Below are 20395 nucleotides of genomic sequence, written 5' to 3' on the forward strand. Positions count from 1 at the left end.
ATCAGACAGCTCACAACATTTGAACCTCATGGTGATATGACTTGTGCCGAACTGTTTGTCTTGAACATTTGATTAGCCATATATTCTTATCCAAAACTCAACTCATAATGGGGGCCAGTACGAGGGTGCTGGAGCTTATTCAAGAAAGCAGTTTACGTTTAGCTGTTAATTGTACATCTTGTAAAGCGTGATCGAATCATTAAGCATAAGGGGAACATTTTGGATATTATGGGTTGCAATGCAGAGGATGTAAACCGAGGGATTGTGGCCCCAGAAAAACAAAGAGAAAGTGCTCTAATCTCTATACTGTATCGACCGTTACGAGGCTTAGCGACTAAACTAATAAGCAGCTAAAAGATGGGTGGTGGTGGTAGTGGTGTTATAATATATTTTGAGTGGAAGCATTAAAAAAGAGTTTAGGACATAATAACATTTTACATAGGGACTGGAGAGAAAATAATAAAAACCCAAAAAAAAAAAAAGAAAAAAGAAAAAGGAGGACTGAGCACAAATGGAGAAGTCTGCAGGAGAGATGTCTGCGAGTTCGAATTATTCTTCTTCTGTGTATGATTGCTTTTATATTACCCAGTAGCTCTTTTGGCCTATCCCACCAACATTTTTCCTTTTTTAAAACTTGTAATACATAGTCTAATCAGAACCAAAACGCCCGTGCGTTAGTGAGAGAATTTGGGTTTTGTGTTCATGACTTTTAAGTTTGTGAAGGGAAAAAAAAAAAAAAAAGAAGGTGAGCAACTTAGCAAGCATAGCAGAGGCTTTTACACGTGATAAAGAAAACACCAAAAGCACTTGCATGCGTGTATAAAGAAAGATTCATCATCATCATCATCATCTCTTTTCTTTTTCTTATTGTGAATTGTTCTGAATCTCTCACAAGAAAAAAACTCATCTTTTTATTATTATTATTATTTTTAACGTTAAGCCAAAAACCCATCTTTTTTATCGTTACTTTTTGGTTCTCCTTTAATAGCATCATCACATTGTTTAGCAAAGCTCATCTTTTTAAACCCTTCCCCCCCACACTCCCCCTCTCATTTTCTTCATTCAAGCTCACTGCTCAGTGGAGTACTTAAAACCTTGACTTAGCTCTTGCAACTGGGTTTGGTTTGGTTTGGTTTGTTGGTTGGTGGTGAGTCTTCAAGACTTCTTCTTTTTGGTGCTTTTAAGATTGTTTGTTCAAGCTATTTGGTGGGTGGTTACTCTCTTGAATTTTTTTTGTATAGCAATAAATTTTGATAGGTATCCATCCTTCACTTGGATAGTGATTTCACTACCCTTTTCAATGTTTATTCCTTCTCTTTGTATATATGTTCTTGTTTTTTGTTTTTTTCTAGATGGTGCTATTCTCTTTCTATAGCAGTCTCATGGTTCCAAATGTATCTGTACAATAAAAAAAATTAATTTTTTTATGCTCTTCTTGTGTTTTCATCTTCTTGGGCTTATTCATCAATCTTTTAGCTGGATTTTGTAAGTCTTGGATAGGGACAAGCCTATGAAAGTGGTTCTTAGTTGCAGGTATTTCCATTTCTTGGGTTTCTCTTTGATTATCTTATTGTTTTAATAAGCTCCTTTTCTTCATAGTTAAGCTCATTGTGGGGTTCTTAATTGAAGCATGTGAAGAAGAAGAATTTTTTTTTTTTGTCTTTGCATTCATCTCATGAGCTGAGCAAATTCCTGTTTGGGGTTTCGTGTCTTGATTTTCTTCTTTGCTTGGTCTTGACATTTTGAGCAAAATTTCATGGAAAAAAATCTTCGTGAAGAATGAAAATCCCTGTATGATTGTATATTCTATTTATATCATATTTTTCGTATGAAGAGTTATGGTTGAAAGAAATCGTTTCTCTTGTTTTTTTGGCCTTTTTTTATTTTAAAAAAATTATTACGAATTATTATTTTTTTTAAAATTTTGCATAGGAATAGTAACGCTTGTAATGTTGCAACAAAGGCTGGACATTTTACCCATTCCGTTTTATTGTGTGTGTTCAACTTTGATGCTGCTTTAACATCGTCATTATTTCCACTTCTTTACAGTTTCTGCAGCTTTGGTAATGTGACTGACATACATTTTCCCTTTTTTGTTATTAGGCATTTTCCAGCAGAATTAGTCCTCGAAATCTTTGAAGTAAAGAGTAAAGACTAGAAGAAAGACGCTGGGTATTTGCGTGTAACATTTGGTGAAAAACGGAGAACCCATCACCAAGTCTGTACTGCTCTTGCATTTCCAGTTTTCAGTGACCAAAGTAAAACCAAAACGCCAAAGCATGCCTATAAGGCAAATGAAAGATAGCTCTGAACAACATTTAGTGATCAAAACCCATTTGCAAAATACCATGAATCAATCACAGAAACAACCCAAAACTGCTCAAAATGGCAAGGGCCCTCCGCATCAAGAACTCCAGAACTCAAAACCTCATAATCAAACTTCACCACCAACAAAAAATAGAGGGAGAAGAAGAGGGAGAGGTGGAAGAAAATCTGATCAAAATGACGTGTTTATGAGACCAAGTTCAAGGCCTTGCACTGTGGCGCATAAGCCAGTGAACCAAGTTTGTGATCTTGTTGGTAGTAATGCAAATGGGGCTGTTGGAAATGGTCGTAGTTTGTGTGCAACGGAGATGGGGTTCCCTACTTCAAGCAAGTCTTTGAGTTTTGCTCCTAGGCCTGGTTATGGTCAAGTTGGGACAAAATGTATTGTTAAGGCTAACCATTTCTTTGCAGAGTTACCAGACAAGGACTTGAACCAGTATGATGTAAGTTATCTCTATCTATATTTCTTTTTTTGCCTTCTTGGCTGTTAGTGTGCTTAAAGCAAAAAGCAATAAATTTTGATCTCTTTTCTTTTTTGTGTATTTCAAATTGAGTCATGGCAATTGGGCCCCTAAATCTGACAATGAACATGGTGGTGTTATTGTTTCATCTTATTTTCTCTCTTACAATTGCAGATAAAATTGAATAATTTTTATATTTTTGACCTTGTCCTTTTCTTCTAATGGCATTTATGAGATTTAAATCTTTGCCTGCAACATTGTTCTTATTGTTTGCCTGCCTTTTGCCAATCTGTGTTCTGTTTTTGCAGGTTACCATAACTCCTGAGGTGGCATCAAGGACTGTGAACAGAGCTATTATGGCAGAGCTTGTGAGGCTGTACAAAGAATCTGACTTAGGAATGAGACTACCTGCTTATGATGGCAGAAAGAGCCTGTACACAGCTGGTGAACTTCCTTTTGTTTGGAAGGAGTTCAAAATTAAGCTTGTAGATGAACTGGATGGAATCAACGGTCCCAAGTAAGTTTTCTTTTTTGCCTTTGCTTGTTCTTTTTACATTTCGCTTTATAGCTTATTTTCTTTTCTACTATCTTGGTTTTTCCTCTCTTGGTTGGTTAAAATTTTGATCACTGCAAATTGCAGTATTGATAACCATCCATCATAGCAAATTCAACATGCCAAATATCTCGCATTTTTTTTTTCAAATACAACGAGTGTTGCCTTGACTTCATATGTCTATGCTTCCTTGGAAGTAAATTTAGTTGATCCATTAAATTTTCAGAAGAGTGAGAGAATACAAAGTGGTAATCAAGTTTGCGGCAAGAGCCAACATGCATCATTTAGGCCAGTTTTTGGCTGGTAAGAGGGCAGATGCTCCGCAAGAAGCTCTTCAAATTCTTGACATTGTCTTGAGGGAGCTCTCAACAAAGAGGTATAATTTCTCAAGTGATTGTGATCATATTAAATTCTGTTGAAGATTAATGAAAAATGCCATAGTCAAATTCTTATTTATTTGATATTGCTTTTGATTTGTGAAGGTATTGTCCTATTGGGAGATCCTTTTTTTCACCTAGTATTAGAACACCGCAACGGCTCGGCGATGGGTTGGAGTCATGGTGTGGGTTTTACCAGAGTATAAGGCCTACACAGATGGGCCTGTCACTGAATATTGGTATGTAATAACTGTAACATTAATAACATATGAAAGTTACCTGGCTGTTTCTTAGAGTGATCTTTCTCATTTTTTCTTTCTCGTGCTTTATTGTGCTCGTAGACATGGCTTCAGCTGCATTTATTGAGCCTCTTCCTGTAATAGAGTTTGTTGCTCAGCTTCTTGGAAAAGATGTTTTATCTAGAACATTATCTGATTCTGATCGCGTGAAGGTACTTTTTTAATCCTTATGAAATTGTTTTGGAATTATTTATGGGCATTTAGTTTACTTAGAACATTGCTTTCAAATGTTTAACCAGATTAAAAAAGCCCTTAGAGGAGTGAAAGTTGAAGTGACACACAGAGGTACTGTAAGAAGGAAGTATCGTGTTTCAGGATTGACGTCTCAACCTACAAGAGAACTAGTGTAAGTTCTGCTCCTTTCTCGACACCGAATGAGATAGCCGTTCTCTTCTTAACTTACAGGTTTCATTGAGAAAGCATGCTGATTCGTACTATATAGTAAAGGCCTTTGGTTTTCTATGAGAAGGCTATACAAAGTATTCATCTGTTTCAGTCTTTTCCAAATAATTCTTGAATTTGATAAGTTTTGTGAATGTGTTCTGATCATTGAAGGTTCTTTTGTTCAGGTTTCCTGTTGATGACAATTCAACAATGAAGTCAGTGGTTGAGTACTTCCAAGAGATGTATGGCTTCACCATTCAACATACTCATTTACCTTGCCTTCAAGTGGGAAACCAGAAAAAGGCAAACTATTTACCTATGGAGGTCGGGAAAGATGTCAAAACTCCTATATCTATGTTGATTGATTTCTTTTCATTTAATTCGTGCATCTTATCTACATGCTTTTGATTTGCCAGGCTTGCAAAATTGTCGAAGGACAACGCTATACGAAAAGGTTGAATGAAAGGCAAATTACTGCTCTCCTAAAAGTTACATGCCAAAGACCTAGGGATCGGGAAAATGACATTTTGCAGGTATTTCTTTAGTTTAAATTTTCTCCTTGAATAAATAAGCTAATGTTTCTGATAACTTTAAGAGCTTGGGTTTCTGGAGTTAGCTTGCACTAGATTTTTCTAGATTCTTCATGCTCACAAAGAAACAACAAAAAGGGAGAAGCTTTAAAACACACCATCTCAAAACATTTTCCTTGGTCATTTTGCCAACCAGATTATATGATGTTGACTTTGTATAACATATTATTCTTAAGGATTTACATTGTTCAATTCGGAAGCTGTAGTGCACTCAGATGATTTGAAAGAAACAACAAAAAAGGGAGAAGCTTTAAAACACTCCATCTCAAAACATTTTCCCTGGTCATTTTGCCAACCAGATTAAATGTTGTTGACTTTGTATAACATGTGGTTCTTAAGGATTTACATTGTTCAATTCGGAAGCTGTAGGGCACTCAGATGATTTGAAAATGAGACTAAAATTGATGCTCACTAGGAGTCATAAAATTGACAATTACCTTATGTGCTGGAGTTTTCAATCGTAGTAGCTTTGTTATGAATCAAGCAATCTTAAGATAGTGCAGGCCATTAACAATAGAAGTAGTTTTCTGGATATGGCATGTATTGCTTGTTGGTTTTGGATCTTCTACTAATAATTTATCCTTGAACTTTTGTATCCAAGCAGACTGTTCAACAGAATGCTTATGATCAAGACCTATATGCAAAGGAGTTTGGGATCAAAATCAGCGAAAAGCTAGCATCTGTTGAGGCTCGAATTCTTCCTGCCCCTTGGGTAATAAGCTTTCTCTAATTGTTTTGACTAGTTTAGAAAAAAGGCGTGGTGTTATTTTCCATTGTTTATCATCTCATGGCTCTCTTTCTTACAGCTAAAATATCATGAAAATGGAAAGGAAAAGGATTGTTTGCCTCAAGTTGGTCAGTGGAACATGATGAACAAGGTACCCAACATTGTGCTTTGCACTCTTCGTTTTTCCAAATATTATTAACTAAAAGAGGCCCCTAGGGTCTGGGCTGAGTGGTTTTCAAGCAGCCTTTTTCAGTTGGCCACTTGAGGTCAAATCCCAGGGGAGATAGGGGACTGAAAAATTGATTTAAGCTTGCCTACCTACCTATCCTTAAAGAGACTAATCAAAATTAAATAATTTACATAGGAATGCTTAATGAGTAGGTCTTTTATCAATTAGATTTGCGGGTTTTCACCAAACCAATTTCATATTTGGAATTGATAGAAAGCAACAATTGATACTAGTCTCTATTCTTTAAGCTTTGTCAATGTTGGTTTCAGTTTTTCAGAAATTTTGTACAGTGGGTTGATCAACACTTATGTAAGCAATGGACTCCCAAGTGACAAAGCCATTATTAGTTTTGTGCTATTCATTATAAAATTTCTACTGCTTATCTGATCTGCTGCTTTGTGATGCAGAAAATGATTAATGGGATGACTGTAAGTCGATGGGCATGCATTAACTTTTCACGAAGTGTGCAAGAGAGTGTTGCTCGCGGTTTTTGCAATGAGCTTGCTCAAATGTGCCAGGTATCTGGCATGGTAGGTTTCTTCTTGTATCAATCCCTTTTAAGATCAAGTGCTTTAGTTCTGCTAACAATTGGAGTTTTAATCCATTCTCTTTCAGGAATTCAATCCAGAGCCTGTCATTCCAATCCACAATGCCAGGCCTGATCAAGTAGAGAAAGCTTTGAAGCATGTTTATCACTCATCAATGAGCAAAACCAAAGGAAAAGAATTAGAGCTTCTATTAGCTATTTTGCCAGACAACAATGGTTCCCTATATGGTAGGCTATATGTGTCAACTGTAAAATCAGACTTGATATATGATCGTGAACTGACACTGTTGCTCATATATATTTCTATTTTGCAGGCGATCTCAAGCGAATATGTGAAACTGATCTCGGTATAATATCCCAATGCTGTCTGACAAAACATGTCTTCAAGATCAGCAAGCAATACTTGGCTAATGTGTCCCTTAAGATCAATGTCAAGGTTTGTTTAAGTTTTAATAGCTCAGTCGAGCTCAATACAATTCTATGCTACTGAATACGATCATCTTGCATTTATTAATATCAATGACGACATGTCCAAGTCCTGGAATATGTGGGCTTTTTTTATTATCATGGATAATATGATTTGCACCAGAAAGGACTTAGGTTAATAATATTTTGAGAATGGCATGGTATGCATCCTATTTAAAAATCTTAAAATTTTCCATAGATATATGCCTTGTGTCGGGAAAAATATGCACTTTTGAAGTCTCCTCTCAATATTAACTGAATCTTGATTTATCCTTTTATCCTTATGAAGATGGGTGGCAGGAACACTGTCCTTCTGGATGCTATCAGTTGCCGTATACCATTAGTTAGTGACATACCAACCATTATATTTGGAGCAGATGTGACTCATCCAGAGAATGGGGAAGACTCCAGCCCCTCAATTGCTGCTGTACCATTCTTTACCTAATTTTATGCCTTCGTAGACCTTTCCATTCCCCAAATAGTTATTGAAACATTGGTTGATAATATCTGTTGGTCTGACTGTAGGTAGTAGCCTCCCAGGATTGGCCTGAAGTGACAAAATATGCTGGATTAGTTTGCGCTCAAGCTCATAGACAAGAACTCATACAAGACTTGTACAAAACATGGCACGATCCTGTTCGTGGGACAGTGAGTGGTGGCATGATCAGGTACATAAATTAACTTCCTATTCATTTTTTCCCCATCTATGTGCCTCCAACCAAACCCACATCATCAACACAGCATATTTAAGTATTAAATTTCTATGCTACATATTCTTTCTGCAGGGATCTTCTAATTTCCTTTAGGAAGGCAACTGGGCAGAAGCCGTTACGGATTATATTTTACAGGTCATTATTCTTATCTGTACTGAGAGTTAAAGTGGAAATCATTTCTATTTGTGTATGAACATTCTGTGACTCGGCGGTGACATGCTGAGGCAGCAGCTGGAGTTACCTCACAACTTGCTCTAGTTTGGTGTAATCTCCCTGTTCTTTTATCTTCGTTAGAATTTTACTCAAATGTGGTACGTCATTTGAAACTTCTATGGGAGGAAAACTAACTTGGGTGGGGTATTGTCGCGGAAGGAACAACAAAGTACTTACCCAACTTTGGTCAGCATTAGCAAAGTACAGTTTTTTGCTTCCAGAGAGAATTTGAAACAAAAGCCATCCATATAGACTTAAAGAGAAAAAGAACTTTTATGTCACAAGCAGGAGCAAAGTTAGAACTCCCTACTATCATAAAACCATCTTACCTTTGCATTGTGTGCTAATTCCTTTGATTTTGTTCTATTTATCTATCCCATTAATGTTATTCAAATATGAGGGTTTCCTTGTTTAATCTTAACCAGTGCATCTATCGGCTAATCATACTCTATAGAGTTAGGATATTCCAAGACAAAAAGATAGAACCTCTAGAATTTAGAATTTTGGGCTTGGCCCACTTCTCTATAGTCAATTATCATTTGTTGCCTGGACCATGCCAAGAATGTTGCTGCATTGACCTAGAGTGGTGGATCATAGGAATTACATGTGCCACTAGATTGTTTAGAAGCAGTGGTACAAAACATCTGAACACTGTACATTTAGTTGCATAGTATCTGTGTCATTCAGATATATGATTTTTCATCGATCGATATGCTGATACATTCTTTTTGTACAGAGATGAAAGTAGTGAAAAGAGAGGAGTTGCCCATTTTTATGTTTATGCATTTTTATTACACATGCAATGCACGAGAATTTCGCTGCATATGTTGCATAATATATATTCATCATAAAGTTTTTAGATAGAGTTCTAAAAAGTGGTCTGAACAGGGATGGAGTAAGTGAAGGGCAATTTTATCAAGTTCTACTTTATGAGTTGGATGCGATTCGAAAGGTGAGAGAGAAGTCATACGGTTTTTCTCGTGTTCTATGTTGCAACCGTAAAATGTCAGTGGCTTTATATATAAAAATCTCTGTTTAGGCCTGTGCTTCTCTTGAGCCGAATTATCAACCACCTGTGACTTTCATAATTGTACAAAAACGACACCATACTCGGTTATTCGCTAATAACCACAGGGATAGGAGCAGCACAGATAGGAGTGGGAACATTCTGCCTGGTAATTATAACTTCTTGGAAAATAAATAATTCCTGCAGTACATACCTGTGCATCTTTTTGTTTTGTCATTGCTTATCTAATGACATGCAATGTGTGTTTCAGGCACTGTGGTTGATTCTAAAATATGTCATCCAACAGAATTTGATTTTTACCTATGCAGCCATGCTGGTATTCAGGTGACGTTCTCAATTTATGATTCTATGTGATCCTGGAACCATGTGGGTTTTGTTTTAAGAGAAATAGAAACATTTTGGATGGATGATTCTTAATAACATTATAAGGGGTGGTTGGAGACTGTGTCTGTCCATAGGTGTCCTACAGAACACACAGATGCGTGTGAGCGGAGACAGCATGTCTGTCTAAGAGTATAATGTGATTTCCAGTCTCAATGGCAATCCAATCAATTAGGAATATAACAGATAATTTTATGTGATTTCCACTCTGACTGCATATGATTCTTTCCCAATCCAATTAATAATGATGGATATATTTTACTCCGACTGGATTTCAAACCAGACCTGCATTGAGTTGCTGTAATTGGTGCTTTGCCTATTTTTCGTCGGATGTTTGACTGATGACTGTTACACAAATCAATTGCATGATCATTTTAAATTAAATAAAAATCATATGAGTAGTTTTCTGATTTGATGTGAGTAGTTTGCCGCATATTTATTGAATCTTAAAAAGAGTTCCTTTTGCTTCTAATGTAACAGGGCACAAGTCGACCGGCACATTACCATGTGCTATGGGATGAGAACAATTTTACAGCCGACGGAATCCAGTCTTTGACAAACAATCTTTGTTACACATACGCAAGATGCACACGCTCTGTCTCTGTTGGTAAGAAATGTTTTTCTCAGATTACTTTATGGTTGAAGATTAACCCTTTTGAGGTTTACGTATTCCCTGAAGAATTGGAAAACCTAGGATATGGCCATGAAATCAGTACTGAAGTTCTCTTCTGCCCCAAAACATTAGAAAATGGTTGATCTAATGGATCAAGTTCTGTTCTTGAAGGAAAGGCTGTTTTAGTTTGATGGAACTTAGAGAAGAAAGATCTAATTGACTCATTGTTGAGGAATTTAATTTAGCTGAAATTATGTGTTAACATAAATCATAAATGAAAAGCACCCTTGCTTACAGCAGAAGCATGTGAATACATAAAATGTTAAAGGGGTTATCTGTTTTTGCGAGAATGTATTATATCCCCTTGCCAAGCTTATCCAATAATAAGATTTTAGGAAAATTCTATGATTTAACAAAGATGACCGAGGAAAGATAGAGGAGTGGCTTATTGTTTTAAAACATTATGCTGATATGGCAGCACATTTGGTTTCTGTGTAGTTCCTCCAGCATATTATGCACATTTAGCTGCTTTCCGCGCCCGTTTCTACATGGAACCAGACATGCAGGAGAATGGCTCGACCGATGGCAGTGGTCATACCTCCACTAAGAGCACTCGGGCGGTAGGAGAGTCTGGTGTCCGGCCTTTGCCAGCATTGAAAGAGAACGTGAAGAGGGTGATGTTTTATTGTTAAGATGGGGGATAAGGAGTTGATAGTAGCAGGGGAAGAGTAGTAGCTTGGGGATCAATGCAGCAATCACGTTCATTTCCAAAATTTCTTCTGTAAATGTATGATCATGAAGATTTGGCATTGCTGCTAGTTTCTCCAACTTAGATCAGTGATTACATAATTAAATCAAATAGTTTTAGCCTGTAGGCCATCAATCATGTGTAGAATGTGAACAAGCGCTATGTAAAGTAATGTTTTATCTTATTATGAATCCATGTCTAGGAAATTTTGCCTCAATTTCAATATAACCAGCTAATCTAGTTCACATCACGCGATTCAAACTTGAAAAGCTTCAGAATTATTGGTACGAGAGAATCCTATTTTTCAGGACGACACTTAGTCCTTTCTTCCATTCTGAGGACGAGGTGTCGGCTTTGTGTTTTTGGCCGAAGACGATGTCAGTTTAGCTATGTTAATGCAACGACAATCACAAAGGATTCTGATATTTCAATAATTATAAGGAAAATGATACCAAGGAATCAGCATTTCAAAACTTCAAAATAATATAGCTGCTTGCAAATAACTGCCATTTGTTATCACATATTGGGTACATGTACCTTGTGTGGCAGTGACCCAACTAATTGATTTTAAGTTTTAAGGAAAATTGATTGATGGAAGAACTCTGAGACAAAAATTTGGTTTGACATTTGAGTTTTGGAGCTATAATATATTCTGTACGAACCTCGATTGCATTAAAGTCTTGGGTCAAACTCAAGATTATGGCTGCTGTAAATTTATAACCATCATCAGTCGATGTTGAATTATCTTAAGAAATAATTGTTAGGGTACAAAAAAAAAATTGCTAGAAGTGTAAACAAAAGAAGCTGAATAGTTGTAATCAAATTGGTTGGTGGTTGGTGTTGAGGTGAGCCGAAAGTACTTTCAAATCTCAATAATTTCTCGTGTTTCTCACGGTGCCTTTTTATATGAAATAGCTAGCTGCAGAAGCCTTTTCAAATTGTACTAACCACTCATTGTGCTTTAAAGGGGTAATGCGACAATCATACTCGACCAACCAAATTTGTAGGACTTGCAACAATGATTTTGAGAAATTTAAATCTCAATCTTTAGTTATTTACATTTCAAACTTTTTTTCCTTTTAGCCTCTTTTTTCTGAAATGTTTAGCCAAAATCAGGTGTTGTATGAAGATTCTTTTTTATTTTCTCTTCCATATGTTTCCTCAAAGTTATATTTCAGTCACCATGATGCAACAGCAACACTTGCCTAGAATGGAACATTAGCTAATTCCATCTTGTATTTTATGCATCATTCATGAGATTGAAACTGTAGCTTGTTGTAAATCTCAATACAATTTCCACAGCTCCCTCAAAACCCTAGTTCTAGCTAATAACATAAAAGGTGATCAAATAAGAAACTGAGGTAAACATTTATTTTTATTTTTGGGTTCTTAGTTTCACTGTTGAAAGATTGGTCTTCGATTTATGCATGAACTCACAATTTCTTCTTGTCGTCCATTAAGGCGGGATGATTTCTTTCTTCGATTTACACCTCATAACAAACTATGAGGTGTGAACGTCTGGACTTTATAAAAATACAAATGACAAATAATTACAAACTTCAATAATTAGCTGAATCCGTATGTTACAAAATCCAGACATATGCACCCAATAAGGATTGTTCATCTAATAGCTTGATCGAGACTTGCAAGTTGGCATATGACAAAACTAACTAAACAAGATGGATTAGTTCGTGATTGAAGCTTTTGATATCTCATATGCTCATTCATGATCATATACGTAGAAGAAAATTAAACACAGGTGATAGCATATATACACGTGAATATTTAAGCCTGGTGTGTGTTCATGGGGATATGCAAGTACAAAGCTTTTGATATCTCATATGCTCATACATATGTAAACGCGTTTAATTCTTTGAACAGAAGCATAAATCCAGCATTGAACTGGTTTAAGCCTCCTCAATTTGTTTTGATAAGTTAGTCCTATGTGTATGTAAGCACTCAAAATATTTCCAGAAACAGAAATTTTCTAAAGATGGCAATGAATAGTAAGAGCTTCTTGTAGTATTTTCTCTTGAATTCAATATTTGACCTAATTTGCAACTCAAATGGATTTAACTCGAAATTTGAAATCCAGTTGCATTATTATCAAATTAAACAATATACAAATCAAGTGAACATGGGCAAGGTATTTAAGAAAAGAAACAAAGCAGTGTTTTTAAGTATGCATTACACTTCATAAATTATCAATTTTGCAACAAAGTAGCATATATAGCAGATAACTACTACAATTCTGCAAAAGAAGAAAAAAAAATTGATTCTCTTACACATCAACTCTCTTTAATACACACAAAAAATTCACTTGCTTTTACTGATATCTCGCTTTCAACAATTGATCCAGAAATGCAACAAATTAAAATGATTATAATGCCAGTGCCTAACACTAGTGTTCTTCCCAAGAACATCCTTAAATGGCATGTAACAAGCACTCATCCTCCAAGAATCCTCCACCTAGCTAGCTAGCTAGCCTTATTCATGAATATGATTGCTGACAGATCAAAACCCTGGAAATAATAACTTGGGAAAATCAAAGTGATGACATTTTTTCGATTATTTGTGTACTTATATGATGGCTACATGGAATCTTGCCCACAAGGAGCTTCTTACAAAACACCATCAATAAAGGAGAAAGCAGAAAGCAAATTAACTTCTTGGTCAGAGAGAAAGCTAGCTAGCGGCAGCAGTAGTTTGTAATTCATACATACATTTTCGAAATTCTGAATTCTGTTTAATTTTGAATTGAAACCAAAAAAAAAAAAAAAAAACAGATTTGCTATTGAGTTTAAATGGTTTTACATAGGACAAACTCACTATTCCATTGCAGTGTGATGATCATTTGCAGCTTGCTTCTCTATTCCACGTGCTGTTTTCATGAACATTTGCTTTGCTTGAGAAGAAAGATTATGTGTAGAGATCTGCTTTTTCACCACAGCTACAATTTTGATGATACGCCTGACAAATCTATATTTACATTTAAGGAAGCATAATCTTCTCTCTCTCTCTCTCTCTCTCACACACACACACACAGACACAGACTGACTGACAAACACACAAACTTAACCAGAGGAGTTTATCACTGAAGAAGAAGAAAAAAAATGGAAGTCTCAAAAAACATTTGAGGAAATTAATGTTCAAAAGTTCATATTTAATCTTTGTCTGAGTTATCTAGTTGAATCACTTGTTCGAGCCACTTTGTAATTAGTCTTAATCTTTAAGGGGCAAGCGTCTAAGTAAAGCTCAAGATGTCTCCCCTGTGCTTTCTCATCAATTCTATTGTAGTCCGGATAAGAATGAAAAACCCACCATGGAAACCCTAGCAAATGGAAAAACTTAGGGTTTTAAACCCACCATGGAAACCCTAGCAAATTGAAAAACTTTTTACTCCCAAATCGGTATTCTAAAAATCCTCTAAACCAAAAAAGGAAAAAAAAGAAAGAAAAAGATATGGTGTTCAAATTTGTATCTTATGCAAAGCAATTTAAGAGATTCATACCCGATTTAACCAACAAAATACTGTACAGAAGATTAAAGAATTATGTCATAGCTCGATCACCAAAGAAAAAGAGTAATTAGAGGGATATTTTTGAACTCATCGAAGTGCCCCGAGACCCAAAATTCCTATCACTCAAAAAGTGAAAACCCTAACACAAACCTAGGACTACTACTCAAGTTTCACATGAGAAAAGAAATGATGAAAACACAATAATCAATAAAACACTGTACATAAAAGAAGCAAAATATTAGTAAAAAGAAAAAGAAAAATGAAACCTAATTCCCTGATGAGCCAAAATCATTTACAAGAAAATCATCACTTACCCTACAGTAGTCATGTAAGGACATATGTAGAAATGGAATTAAAATATAACTGGACTCGTAATTTCGTGCAACCAACGAACAGGTGAAACTGCCGCATGATCTGTATCATTCCTCGAGCAAAGGAGGAAAGTTAAGATCATGCTGGCAGCTTCATCTGATAGTGGTGCCCGATAACATAATGTGCATCCTCCAGTAGGCTGTGCCTACTAGGGCACGCAAACACATTTGATTCTTGCTCGAGGTGATGAAGAGAAGAGAGGATAAAAGGGTGTATAAATAGATGGACGAGGGGAGAGGATCAGAGGGTAATTATCAATTTGATGGAATTTTTAGTATAGGGGGACTGAAAAGCTAAAGTTTTAAAAATATTAAATAAAAACAAAATTATGTAAGAGATTGTAATAAGCTAAGCGTGGTCCCAGGTGATTGCAAATTGAATATTGTCACGCCAAGGCTTAGGCTCCATGCAGCTTGCAGACAGGTTAGTGAGTGTTTCCATATATATTGTAAGAGCATTAATAACTTTTAGGTTGGGGCCTGTGAGTTGTAGGGGACCCTTACTCTTTCCCTTTCTTCTCTTTCTCTTTCTCTCTAGAAGAAGAAAGAGGAATCAACCATGAGCCAAAAGAGTGCGTAAACGCTACTTGTTTTATGAGGGGACCATTTTGCATGGTTTCTTATATGTTGCATAAGGTTCACACATAAAAGAAGATGAGAGAAGAAAATAATCTAATTTAAGGTTAATTTGGGATGGTTATTAGTTAATATGCTTCTAAGGAAATTAATAATCAGATGTGTCATAAAGTAATGTTGGTAGACTACAATGTTAAGAGTGGTGCAAGTCTCAAAAGTAATACATGCTTTTGATAAGTTTTATTATTTATGACATAGTATTTAATAACAAATGGATGTAATTTTATTTATTCACATAATTCACTTTGGTTTATGATAAAATTGTCTTTTCTTCGAAAGATATAGTAATATAAGAGTGAATTTGGATTGTTAAAAAATACTGAATAAGTTTCTTTGAACGTTTTAACTGTAATCTCATATGGGGACCATATGAAATCTCGCGAATCCCTCTCTTTCTGTTTTGGTATATATATTTGTTTTTGTATGTGATATTAAGAGATATGCAATTAATCCGATACCTTAAAAGCATCTCTTCTTTGTGCATTGAGCTGGCCTTTTCTTTACGAACGTTTGCCAAATGTTGATACTTGCTAGTCCTGCATCACATTGGTGCCAGCTACTCAAACACTAGTTGTTAGAAACAAATATTTGATGGGCAATCAAGAAAATGACCTTTATTATGTTTAAACTTTTGAGATCATGTTAATTACTTAGAAATCCAGTAGCTATTAATTTAGTTTTGTTCCCTAGCACTAGGTGTGATGATGGAACCAACACTTACGCAACAGCAGCCGCTCTCCAGAATAATGCTTAATTCCGAAACAGATCAATAAGATGAACATATAATGATCATTAATTAGTATTCTAAAATCTGGTGAGATTTGCTTATCCTCTGGAGATTTTGGAAAGATGTATGGAATACTTAATATTTTTTAAAACCTCTATATATAATTGGTTTTGAACCTTTTTTTTACTTTGAACATATTCGTTTGGTGGATATATCCTTCAAACTACCCTAGGAAAGTTCCTTGAATCTGTATAACAGTTAGCCAATAAATACTTGACATTAATCTGATTCAGAAAATATATATTTCTCAATATGACCAAGCTAGGTTATATATTCTAGCTACCTTGGCCTAGGGCGGCCGGGTTATGGCTTATATTCTCCATATTGAGATTCTTACACACACCTACACAGAGACAGAGACGGGTCCTCTAATGTTTGACTTCAAATAATTTAATGGCACTTGTAGCAAATTGTTATATGTAGGAGAAGATATGGTCATTATTCTAGATATCGAATATCTGAGTTCCATCTGGATTCATATCTCCCTCATAATCCAAGTGTCAATGGCGGAAAATCATGTGTTTGATATGATATGCATAATTAACAGAATTTCATAAGCCTAGCAAAGAATTGATTAATTAACAAATGTCTAGAGTACATATCCATTGTTTATTATAAATTTGATCATTGTGCACTAAATATTAAAACAAATCACTAGCATCTATTCTAAAGTATAAGTTGCCACGTTAAATCAATATAAGGTTTATATCCAACAACAAATTACGAGCTTTCTCTTCGATTTGATCTGATGTTTTGTATCTGACGTGTTGTATTCCTTCACTTTAAGGTATATCGCTATATAATATCTTTAGGAGATTGCCACTTTACCTCTTTTAACGAATCGTTTTGTAATGGGGGTCAATTCTTAGCTATATATTTATAGAGAGAGAGAGAGTAATAATGAGGTGTCTTAAAAAAAAGTAAGCAGTACCATCAAGCGCATAGATCGGCTGGCATGGGGTTGCTCTATCTTAACCAAGGTTCGAGATTTGGGAATGATGCTGCGTTAAATACTTGTTGGGAGAGCTTTGTCACTCGGTCCTACTTGGCTCGAATCTGAATTAGTCGAGGCTCAATGTAGTCTTCGAATACCAAATATTTTAATATACCAACAAAAAAATGTAAGCAGTCAAGTGAAAAAAAAGGCCAAAAAGATTACGAAGAGAGCATAAATTTCTGTAATAATCTTAATAATAATCTCGGATATATGCTTATGGAGACTTTTTCTGTATTTCGCATTACCCTTTCAACTTGCCCTACTCTCATGTAATAATGACGTGGTCTTGAATCACTTTATTGAATACCCCTAAGTTTCTAGGCTTAATTGTAAAGGAGCTCAATTTGGTAGATTTTTAATTAGTTCAAATTTATTGATGAATCTTGTGCTAAAAAAGTAAAACCGTCATGAGACTTTATCAAAGGCAATGCTATGGCATGCAACCACACCCCCCCGGCGGCAAAAAAAAATGAAAGACAAAGATGTTATTCTCTTTTAAGGTAAAAAAGGAAAAAAAGAGAGAGACACTTTAAATTTAGGGATTATTACAGATAATGTTAATCTATTGTTGTGTATCTTAAAAATTACGTATTAAAAGAGTAAATTTATTAGTGAGATAAAAACAAAATGATCTAGAGTATATAAGTTAATTTTGTAGATGTCTAGAATTAAGAAGATAAATTAATTTCTTATGGTATTCCTAACTTCTTAGAGATAAAATTAAATTGTGCAAGATATCCCGGTCTCATTTCGGGCAAATCTATATATAACAGGAGCTATCAATTCATCATATTTCACCAAAACCGAAGTATGATACGTGGTTTTAAAGAATTAAATAGAAGATTGACAATTCAATGACCGGAATGGGAGAATGCCGATTTTGAATTTCAAGAGAGATTTTAACAAATAGTATATTTTTATTCACTTTATTAATAACTGAACTGGTTCTAGTGTATATATCATAAAAAAATTTGCCTTTTTCTATATTTTCATTGCGATTGGATAAAAAATTAGTACTTCTTGAATAAGGTATTCAGCAACATGAATGATTAGAAAATGAAATCATTAATGGTTTTACAAGCGCTTCAGTTCTCTATTATAAAAACTCCAAATTTTTCTATACATCCTTAAGTTTTAGTCATTTGTCAACCAATTAAGCCATGCATCAATTCTTATTTAAAGGTTTCTAACGCATCTCTAAAACAAAATATAACTTGTTCTTAATTACAGAAGGGCGGCAGCAGTGGAGTAACTGGACCACGCCTGTGAAAGGGGCGTCTAACATGGGCGAGTGGTGATGCTAATTTGCTGAGCCTGAGATATATTTATATACATATAACACATTTTTGGCCTCATCAACTACAACTTTGTTTATTGTGGTCCAGTTTGCTGCGCAGAGGCGTGCTGTCAGCGCGCTAGTTTTTTAGTTACATCACTTATTTTGGAAGCCTTCACGAAAGTCCTCTGCTATCTTCCTCCCCATGCTCATCCATTTGCTCATTCAATAACCTTTAGCTTCTTAACACTAGACTTGGAATTATCATCACCTGCCGTTAACCTTAAACTTCCTCTCCTCAGAGCCTTTTTTGTTTCCACAAACTTCACTTCAGATTGTTAAAGAAAATTAAACTTAGGTTGGATGAACGTACCACCTCGTTTATTCCTACATTCGATCACTAAGGTTTTGATTGGAATTAGTCAATCATATAGCGAGAGAATCAAAATAAAACACAAGCGGGCATGAGGCGATCGGACACTTACACCTAATATATATACATATACATATACATATATATTAACATCACAGTTATTAATTTAGCTTAGCAGATACCAGAAAAAATTAACCGTGGAATTGGATAGCAAACAAGGGGCACATGCAGCAGTGGGCGCCAAGCAGAATGAATGATGCCTAGAGATGCGTCAAAACACGCATTTTAACTGCTGCAAGAGGGAGAGTTTCACAAGCAAATGCAAAGACTTGGCCCCCCACTCCCTGTACAACAAATATTATATATATATATAGATATTCCTGCAGGGATGTGATTCTCTTGGTGTTTGTATATGCGAAGTGTAAGCTGTAGAGAGAGGTATCTAATATTAATACCTGTTACATAGAGCCTAAGTTATTAAAAGCTCTGCTTTCTGATTTCCTGTTTTGAGCAAGGGTTAAAGCCACTTGGGTTTGAATGGGGGGGTTAGCTAGCTAAGCTGGAGTGGTCCCTTGCGTACAATTAAGGGAACATTTACTCTCTCTCAGAAGCATACATTTTATAGTCACAAAATAGGCAACACCAGCACACTGTGGGAGGATACAAGCAGATACTACCCAATTCATTTTTGGAAGGCTAGATAGTAGCTATTGTCATGCACTTCTAACCCACAGGTAGACTTGGATAGTTACATACATATGATGGTACTACTACTACTACTATTACAGTATTACTCACTTCACTTGTCTGTTGTTTTGGGTTCCCAAGACCACCACCACCCCACCCACTATGTGTATCTTAGTCACCTTCTTTTCCATTCATCAGAAAGGATTCGAAAGCGGAAGCCACCCACATATATACATTACCTTTCAAATCTCGCATGTGCGTTGGTGGGAGAAGATTTATTTATTTATTTCAAAGTGAATGCAGCCTATATATTATGCGATATGAGAATTTCTAATTTGTTTTAAATTAATATTTTATAAATATAATGAGATAATTTTACTAATGACATTCTTAGGGCCCGTTCGAAATTACTTGTGGGAAGTTTAAAAGTAATTGAAAAGTTAAAAGTTAATTTTAGTATTTAGTAATTTTTTTGAAAAATTACTTTAGTCAAAATCACTACATTGAGGCTTTTCAATTTGATTTTGAGAATTTATTTTACACTTATTACATTTTCATATATACCCTCACATATATTATAGAAATCTAAAATTATATTTATTCAATTAGGAAATAAAATCAAAGAATTTAAAGAGATTAATATTGATACCAATAATGTTGATATGAAATAAAAATATTTATCTTAATTATCAATTATTATATATGCACAACAAAAAATATTATTTCCACAAAACATTATTTCTACAGAAAACTAACAACTATTCAAACTCAGTAACTCTTACTCATTATTATCAATTATTATAAAGTTTATTGACCAAATGGGAGAATAGACGATTACGTCACTAATGAGGTCATGCTGCTTCTAATTGATTAAGGTCACCAAACCCCAAATTTAACACCTTTTAACAATTTCTTGTTAACCTGTAATATTATTTGCTAGCAAATACCCAACTAAGCACGAAAAAAGCTTGTTGAATTGATTTAGAAGTTCAATCCCAATCGATGAGGTGATCACATAACTCATTAAAAAATTTAGCAGAGATCCCAGCAAAATTTACATAACAGATGCCAATGACAATTTTAAAAGCTGCAATTG

The 20395-nt window shown here is 35.2% G+C and overlaps 1 protein-coding gene, 1 long non-coding RNA gene and 1 other non-coding gene across 7 annotated transcripts; 1 reads left to right on the forward strand and 2 right to left on the reverse strand.

Annotated features, from left to right (window-relative positions):
- Window positions 1–407: 407 nt before the first annotated feature.
- On the forward strand, window positions 408–10869 carry LOC102628378 (protein argonaute 10). 5 transcript variants are annotated; one of them, XM_006489412.4, is made up of 23 exons: window positions 765–1147; window positions 1477–1533; window positions 2104–2768; window positions 3095–3303; window positions 3566–3715; window positions 3822–3955; window positions 4058–4167; window positions 4255–4361; window positions 4585–4723; window positions 4816–4932; window positions 5594–5701; window positions 5796–5867; window positions 6353–6463; window positions 6561–6720; window positions 6807–6928; window positions 7247–7384; window positions 7483–7625; window positions 7743–7805; window positions 8772–8835; window positions 8923–9058; window positions 9161–9234; window positions 9772–9898; window positions 10403–10869. In XM_006489412.4, the coding sequence occupies exons 3-23, from the start codon at window positions 2280–2282 to the stop codon at window positions 10594–10596; spliced, it is 2967 nt and encodes a 988-aa protein (XP_006489475.1). In that variant the 5' UTR covers window positions 765–1147; window positions 1477–1533; window positions 2104–2279; the 3' UTR covers window positions 10597–10869. The 5 variants fall into 5 exon arrangements, with proteins under 5 accessions (XP_024958647.1, XP_006489475.1, XP_006489472.1 ...); XM_006489409.4 differs by having other exon boundaries at window positions 767–1147; window positions 6353–6475; XM_025102879.2 differs by lacking the exons at window positions 765–1147; window positions 1477–1533 and adding an exon at window positions 408–564 and having other exon boundaries at window positions 6353–6475.
- Window positions 10870–12821: 1952 nt separating this feature from the next.
- On the reverse strand, window positions 12822–15016 carry LOC127899098 (uncharacterized). The gene is made up of 2 exons (XR_008050954.1): window positions 13482–15016; window positions 12822–13174 (listed from the first exon to the last, which is right to left on the reverse strand). It is a non-coding gene; the product is annotated as an uncharacterized LOC127899098 (long non-coding RNA).
- Window positions 14536–14658, reverse strand: MIR167B (microRNA MIR167b). Its single transcript, NR_129306.1, has one exon. It is a non-coding gene; the product is annotated as a microRNA MIR167b (primary transcript).
- Window positions 15017–20395: the final 5379 nt, after the last annotated feature.

The sequence above is a fragment of the Citrus sinensis genome, chromosome 1, assembly GCF_022201045.2.
Source record: "Citrus sinensis cultivar Valencia sweet orange chromosome 1, DVS_A1.0, whole genome shotgun sequence".
Classification (NCBI taxonomy): Eukaryota; Viridiplantae; Streptophyta; class Magnoliopsida; order Sapindales; family Rutaceae; genus Citrus; species Citrus sinensis.